General features: G+C 67.7%; 1 protein-coding gene across 3 annotated transcripts; it reads left to right on the top strand.

Annotated features, from left to right (window-relative positions):
• The first annotated feature begins 33 nt into the window (after positions 1-33).
• Positions 34-5,254, top strand: CHKB (choline kinase beta). 3 transcript variants are annotated; one of them, XR_003254408.1, is made up of 10 exons: positions 34-801; positions 1,176-1,289; positions 1,537-1,670; positions 1,853-1,981; positions 2,416-2,474; positions 2,781-2,868; positions 3,000-3,108; positions 3,390-3,496; positions 3,646-3,796; positions 4,106-4,122. XR_003254408.1 is itself a non-coding variant. In XM_026071153.1 (10 exons), the coding sequence occupies exons 1-10, from the start codon at positions 292-294 to the stop codon at positions 4,160-4,162; spliced, it is 1,389 nt and encodes a 462-aa protein (XP_025926938.1). In that variant the 5' UTR covers positions 37-291; the 3' UTR covers positions 4,163-5,254. The 3 variants fall into 3 exon arrangements, 2 of the variants coding, with proteins under 2 accessions (XP_025926938.1, XP_025926939.1); XM_026071153.1 differs by having other exon boundaries at positions 37-801; positions 3,715-3,796; positions 4,106-5,254; XM_026071154.1 differs by having other exon boundaries at positions 40-801; positions 1,877-1,981; positions 3,715-3,796; positions 4,106-5,254.
• The last annotated feature ends 2,354 nt before the right edge of the window (positions 5,255-7,608 follow it).

The following is a 7,608-nucleotide window of genomic DNA, read 5'->3' as shown; positions in this document are numbered from 1 at the left end:
CTCTCCCCGCTCCCGCTCGGGGCCGTCCCGGCACAGCCCGGCCCGGTGTTCCCGGTCCCGGCACCGCACAGCCCCGCCCAGTGTCCCCAGTCCCCCTCGGGGCCGCCCTAGGGTGTCCCAGCCCGGTGTCCTCGGTCCCTGCCCAGGGCCACCCCGGCACAGCCCTGCCCCGTGTCCCCGGTCCCGGCCCGGTGTCCCCTGTCCTGCTCAGGGCCGCCCCGACACAGCCCTGTCCAGTGTTCCTAGTCCTATTCCAGTGCCACCCTGCCTGGTGTCCCCAATCCCTGCCTGATGTCTCCGGTCCCACTTGGGGTGGCCCTAGCACAGCCCTGCCTGGTGTCCCCAGTCCCGCTCGGGGCCTCCATAGGGTGTCCCTGCCCCGTGTCCCCGGTTCCTGCCTGGGGTCCCCTGTCCGGGGTCCCTGGTCCCGCTCAGGGCAGCCCCGGTACAGCCCTGCCCGGTGTCCCTGGTCCCTGCCCAGTGTCCCCTGCCCCGTGTCCCCGGTCCTGCTCGGGGTGGCCCCGGTACAGCCCTGCCTGGTGTCCCTGGTGCCTACCCGGTGTCCCCTGCCCAGTGTCCCCGGTCCCACTCAGGGTGGCCCCAGCGCTACCCGGCTCGCCACCCTCTGGCCCCCTCCCTGGTGCTGGCCCAGCCCCTGGCCACGCTGGCCCTGACCCGGCCTCTCCTCGCAGCGGGGGGCTCAGCAACCTGCTGTTCAAGTGCGCGCTGCCGGAGCACATCCTGAGCGTGGGGGACGAGCCCCGGCAGGTGCTGCTGCGCGTCTACGGGGCCATCCTGCAGGTGAGTGCGGGCACGGCCCCGCGCCCGTCCCCCCGCTCCGCACGCGGGCGCCGGCACCATGGGGGCTGTCCCGCTCCGCCGGCCCCCGCAGTCCTGCCCTGCGGCCTGGCTGCCGTCCCGGCCCCGGCTGCCTCGCGGGCCCGACCTGTCACCCGCGTCCCAGCGCACCCAACGGTGACGTCCTCATCCCTGCTGAGCCCTGCGGGGCCAGCCGAGGGGCTGCGCCGATCAGTGCCGAGGCCTGGTTTTACCCCGGGGGCAGGTGCTGTCTCCCCCGCCACCCCCAGGACCTCCGCGTGCGCTCCGGGGCCGGGGCCTCCTCCGGGTGGCCCGGGCAGGACGGCCGTTGCTGCTCACTGTCTCTGTGCCTGCAGGGCGTGGACTCGCTGGTCCTGGAGAGCGTGATGTTCGCCATCCTGGCGGAGCGGGCGCTGGGGCCCCGGCTCTACGGGGTCTTTCCCCAGGGACGACTGGAGCAGTACATTCCGGTAGGGGTCAAGCTCTCCCCCAGGCCGCCTGGGTCCTGCTGGAGGCCACGTGTCCGAGGGCTTCTCTTCCCTGGCTGCGTGCCCTCTGCCCGGCTCCAGCCGGCAAGTGCTCTCCTCCCTTCGGAGGCACCCAGCGATGACTTCTTGTGCCATCGAGGGCAGAGTCAGATACCCTGGGGCAGGGCAGGGCAGGGGTGGTCACATCTGCCCTGTGGTTGGGTTGGCTCATGTTGCTTTGCGTCCTCAGAGCCGGCGCCTCCGGACTGAGGACCTGCAGGACCCCGACATCTCCAAGGAGATCGCAGTGAAGATGTCTCGGTTCCATGGCATGGTGATGCCCTTCAACAAGGAGCCCAAGTGGTTGTTTGGGACCATGGAAGGGTAAGGCCAGCTCCATTTCTGCGAGGGGCGCAGGCTTCCACACTGTCACCTGAGCCTCTGAAATCCTGTGGGGTTTATGGTGCAGAGAGGTCGGTGGCCTGGCAGCCTCCAGGCCTGCGCTGGGATGGAGAGAAGGGATGTTGTTGCAGCGGTCGCAGCTTCCAGGCGTGTCTGTTCCGCAGAGGTGACTGTCTCCTGCGTTCCAGGTACCTGAAGCAGATTTCAGAGCTCACCTTCCCTGAGGAAGCCCAGCTGAAGAAGTTCAACCRCCTCAAGGCTTATAACCTGCAGGAAGAGATGAAGAGCCTCAGGTGAGCCTGGCCCTGCGTGCGGTCTCCACTTGGGGCAGGGGTTTGGGCTGTTTCTCCCACCCATCCCAGAGCCAGCCTAGCTTGCGGGGAGGTTGGTGGGCGTCCGTCTGTCCGGAAACAGGTCCCTCCTTCCTCTGAGGGAATCCTCCACCCGAGGGTCCTGCACAGGCCTCTGCTGCTGCTGGCAGATGGCTGGCGCTTGGCAGGGTCTCCCTGCACCCCTGGGAGATGCTCGCGCTCGGGGGTTGTGCCTGTGTCTGCTGTTGCTCTGGCTGCCGCTGGCTGCTGGTGGCTGGGAGCACTGCTGGGCACGATGCAGCACGGGCACAGTCTGCGGAGCCGGGTTTTTCCTGCCGGGGCGCTAGCAGAAGCAGAGGGGATGGGYGAGGGCAGCCCCTGCCTCTGCTGAGGCGTCTCTCTCCCCCGAACGGCAGGGAGCTGCTGGAGTCCACACCCTCGCCTGTGGTCTTCTGCCACAACGACGTCCAGGAAGGTGAGTGCGGGCGAGCGGGTGGTTTTCCTCATGGCAGGTGGCTCTGCAGCCTGGGCTGGAGCTACCCTGCGGCGGAGCTTCCTCCCCTAGCGCTTCCCCTCCTGGAGGCCTCATCCTGCAGCCGGTCTCTCTCCCTGAATTGCCCTGCTGGAGCCTGCTACCCCCCGGCGTGTCCTGCCCCTGGGCGCAGGGTTGTCCTCCTGCCCCTGCTTGCAGCAGCTGCTCCCCAGCTCCGGGGAGAGCTTGTGGGTCCTCCCGTCCTGCCCTTCTCCGGAGCCGCTCTGATGCAGCCCTATCTCTGCGCAGGGAACATCCTTCTGCTGGCCGGGCACGAAGCTTCCTCCTCCGACAAGCTCATGCTCATCGACTTTGAATACAGCAGCTACAACTACCGGTGGGTGCGAGGGGCCGCGGGGCGCTGGGGCTGGGCTCAGCCTTGCGCTGGGGTCTGCGCTGCAGCCGCCGCGGGGGCAGGCCCCCTCCTCGCGAGAAGCCGGGTCCTTGCTCATTCCCTCCTTTCCCCAGGGGCTTTGACATCGGCAACCATTTCTGCGAGTGGGTTTACAACTACACCCACGATTCCTGGCCCTTCTACAAGGCTTCCCCAGAGAACTATCCAAATCGGCAGCAGCAGGTAAGAGCCGTCCCGCCCCTCAGCAGTGGGGAGGGGACGCTGCCAGGCTGGAGCGTGGAGCTGCGACACGGGGGGTCCGCGGGGGTCAAGACAAGGTGTTGGGGCTTCCTGGAGGCCGGCAGGAGGTGTCCTGCTGGGCTGGGGGAGCGCAGCTGGGCACAGCGGCCGGTGAACTTGCGCTGGGGCAAGCGCCCTAGCTGCAGAGGACGGTCCGGCCACCCGCTGCTTCGCTGCCCTGTGGCTGGCGGTGTCTGAGCCTGCCTGCTCTGTTCCGCTCGCAGCTGCATTTCATTCGACACTACCTCTCAGAGGACTCAGGGCGACGTGGGGACACGACGCACGAAGAGCAGGCTCGCATTGAGGAGGAGATGCTCACTGAGATCAACCGGTGAGGAGCATGCCTGTGGGTGGAAGGGGCATCGCTGTGACCATGTGAGAGCAGTACCCGGGGGTGCGCTCTCTGATCGCAGTGCGCGGACAAGGCAGCATCCCCCAAATCCTCTTTGTCCCTCTCCTGACTGCGCACTGTTATTGTAGGGCAGAGAAGGGAGACCCGGAGGGGCTGTAGGAGGGGGTGCTGACTGCTGGTGGGTGCTCTTCCGTCAGGTTTGCTTTGGCCTCTCACTTCTTCTGGGGCCTGTGGTCCATTCTCCAGGCGAAGATCTCCACCATCAAGTTTGGGTACCTGGTGAGTGCTGCCTGCGGTGCCGCGAGGGGTGGTGGAATGGGCCAAGCCTGGATGTAGGAGCTGTGCTGGAACTCGCTTGCGTATCACCCTTACCCTGACACAGGGTGTCGGGGTGGGGAGGGATCCTCCTGCCTGGACAGCTGGGGGACAGGCTGGACTCCCCAGACCTGGCAGCCAGGAGGGACGGGGCAGGCTTTTGAGGATAATTCCCAGGGGGAGAAGCGGTCTTACATCGCCTGTGCCCTGAGCTGGGGATGTGGGTGGGGAGAGGGCGAGGGCAGTTCTCCTGATGCTGTTTTCCCCTCCCAGGACTACGCGCAGAGCCGCTTCGAGGCCTACTTCCAGCAGAAGGCACGGTGCCTGTGAGCGGCCTGGCGCCGCTGCCTGCCCTGCCCAGCCCTGCCCGCGCCGCCCTTCCGCTCTGCAGCCTCTGCCCGGCCTGGCACAGACGTGTGCCGGCTGACGTCTGTGCCCAGCCACGGCCCCGCGGGCAGGCCCGAGACGGGGTACACGGTTCTGCGGGCGGGCCGGCTCCCCGCTTGCTGCGAGAGGGGCTGCCCCGTGTTCTGGGTGCCTGGGGGGTCAATGCCGCAACGGTTCAGGGGGCTAGTACTTGCCCCGGCTGCCCTGCTGCGTATGTTGAAGGGGCACGGGGGACGAGGAGGTGCGGTGGCTCAGTCCTCAACTGYGTTGGGAGAGAGGTGGGTCTGCCCAAGCATTTACCTCATGAAAAGAGGAGACGCACCCTGCCCTGGAGAGGTGCTGCGGGGGAACGGCCCATGCGGTGCCTCGTCACCCGTGGGTTCAGTTTCCTTTGGAGCTGCTCCTGCAGGGAGGGCCCTGGCAGAGGGCGGCTGCCCTATTTCCCTGCCTGTCCCGGCAGCACTGCCTGTGGCTGACCCACCGTTACCCTATGGCATGCTCTCCCTGCAGCGCCAGGTCCCATGCCCAGAGCTCCCCGCTCCTGGCACCAAGTGTGGGTTTGAGCTGAGGGTCCTGAGCTGCTGGCGGGCGCCTTGGTCCCCCCTTTGCTGAAGGGATCCCGCTGTTCCTCTCCCCCAGCAGCCGGGAGGCTGGTGCAGCCTGGACCAGGAGGGGTGAGTGGGTGGCTCCGTGCCTCTCCCGGCTGCCCCTTGCATGATCCTGCCTGGACCTGCTGCTGCCTTCTGCTGCGGTGGCTTGGAGCGCTGCGCGGAGCCGAGCGGAGCTGGTGGGGGATCTACGGCTGCGTCTCATTCCCCACCCCGCACCCCCTCCGCAGCCCTGCTGGGGCTGAGGCACGACGGGCGGCTGTACTGCAGGCCCCTGCGCTGCCTCCGGGCCGGGGCTGCCTGCGCTCTGCGCTAGCTGTGCTTGCTGCACGGTGTCGCTGCTCTCCCGGCCGGGGCTGGGCCCTCCCCTCCCCCTGACAGCAGAATGTAAACTGTACTCAGACCAATAAACGCTGCGGCGGCTCCACRGCATCTGCTCGCAGTCTGTCCTGCCCCTCGGGCCCTGCGCGCTCGTGCACCGTGCCAGGGATGCCGTGTTGTCCCGTGAGCCTGCCGCAGCGAGGGAGGCGATGGCAGCGTGCGGGGGCTGCGGGAGCTGGGCAGCAGCATGACGGCACCGCTCCGCTTGACGCGGCCCTGGGCTTCTGGGCTGTAACGTCACGGCAGGGCTCGTTCGCAGCAGCGTGCGTGTTGCCCCCTCCCCAAAACGAGCAGCCGGTGCCATGCGTCCCTTCCCGGGGAGAGTCTGGGGCAGGGGGTGGGTGCCCCAGGTGGCCTCTGCGCAGGGCAGGGCAGGCAGGGCTTCTCTATTCAGGCCTGGGGGGCCAGGGCACGTGGTGTTGAGGATGCAACTACCAAAGTTCTTGAGCCCAGGGAAGCCCGAGGAGCGACAGGGAGCGYGAACCAGGCCAGGGAGCAGAGGCTGGGAAGAGCCAAGGCAGCACCACCTTCCGGCTCCCCAGCACGGGCTCAGCCCTGCTCCTGTGCGTGCTGTCCCTTGCCCTGTCCCTTCCAGGGCATCGCTCTCTTTGTGCCTGCGTTCCCCGTATCCAGCCCAAATCCTGCAGCCACTGGTGCTTCGCCAGCTGCCGGTGGACAGGGAGAGGAGGCTCTTGCCCACCTTGGCAGCTCCTATTTGCAGTGTTGAGGGCTGCTGCAGCTGCGGCCTCCCCTTGCGATGGGCCGGGCTGACGGAGGGAGTCTCGGTGGGGCAAGGTGGGCTGTGGGCTGCCCGGGGGGGGGGCTGCCCCACTGATAGCGGCGCAAGGGGGCTGCAGCCCAGCAGCAGGACAGGCCGCAGACTGGGCYGTGTCTGCGGGCGCTTGGCTCTGCTTGGCCGGGGTGGCTCAGAGGCTGCGAATGGGCACGAGGGCTTCCCGCTCCGACTCCCCCCAGCAAGGCCCCCGGTCGGGGGGCTGCCTGCTCTGCCCCCCACCCAGCCYGGGGCTCTGCAAGCAGGGGGGACCCCAGGGGCGCGATGTCCGCTGGGGCCTGCCCCAGCCCTGACTGCCTCTGTGTGTGTGTCTGCACACGCCTGTGCGTGCACATGCGCACRTGCATTGGTGTGTGCATGTGTGTGCATGATTGTGTGTACACATGCATGTGCATGTGTGTGTGCATGTGCACGTGCATTGGTGTGTGCATGACTGTACACACGCATGTGCATGAGTGTGCACATGCGCACGTGCATTGGTGTGTGCATGCGTGTGCATGACTGCGTACACACGCATGTGCATGTGTGCACACATGTGCACGTGCATTGGTGTGTGCATGACTGTACACACGCATGTGCATGAGTGTGCACATGTGCACGTGCATTGGTGTGTGCATGATTGTGTGTGTGTGTCAGCAGAAGGCTGCGCGCCCGCAGCTGTGTTTCTCCCCGTGCCTTGTGCCGTGACCACCCYGTACCTCCGGCCCGCAGCCCTCCTGGGGGCACGTGATGGACACGGCTCGATACTCGCTTCTCAGAAGCGCCAGTCCCCTGTTGGGGCCTCTTTTCTCTCTCTTCTTGCCGGCAGCSTGCCCTGGCGCCTCCTTTCCCGTGTGTCGTGGTGCCGTTAGCAGAGCCTGGCTCCAAGGACGCAGCCCGTGCTCTTTTCCAGCATCCAGCCCTCCGCACACCCTGTCCCTGCTCTCGGATGCTCAGGAGCATCCAGACCCCATGGAGGAGAGCAGATGGCACAGGAAGGGGGGGGGAACAGGAGCCTGCCCCACATCTCGGCCGCCCAGCTGGTCCCGACCCGCACCCAGCCCCCGGGACCCTGGTGCTGCCCCAGCCCCCGTGTGCGAGCGCTGCCCCCGCTCCCGATCGCTCTGTGCTGGAGCCAGGCCAGCGGCTCAGCTCTCCGCCGGGGAGCCGGGCTGGGGACTCGGCTCTCAGCAATAAACAGGCTTAAAATAGCCTGGCCTTGCTGCAGCCCGGCCCCCCCGTCCCGTGCCGCCTGCTCTGCCCGGCCCTCGCTCCCTCGGCCTCGCGGAGCTGCTGCCGGCTGAGCCGCCCCACCGCCCTCACCGCCGCGGACGAAGGGGCCGCCGAGCTCTGCCGTGGGGCTCGGTGCCCTCCTCCTCCTCCTCCTCCTCCTCCTCCTCCTCGATGGCTGCCGGCAGCGGTGGGGCTGCAGCCTCGCCTGCCACGCTGCTGCTTTCCACCACCCCACCGGCCAAGGGATGCCCCAGCTCCTGCAGGGCCCTGGACCCCATAGGACACCCCAGCTCCTGGAGATCCCTGGTTCCCATGGGATGCCCCAGGTCTCAGAGGGCCCTGGCCCCCATAGGACACCCCAGCTCCTGGAGGTCCCTGGTTCCCATGGGATGCCC

Source organism: Apteryx rowi, unplaced genomic scaffold (genome assembly GCF_003343035.1).
Source record: "Apteryx rowi isolate R43461 unplaced genomic scaffold, aptRow1 scaffold_322, whole genome shotgun sequence".
NCBI lineage: Eukaryota > Metazoa > Chordata > Aves > Apterygiformes > Apterygidae > Apteryx > Apteryx rowi.
This window is presented reverse-complemented; position numbering and strand designations above follow the sequence as displayed.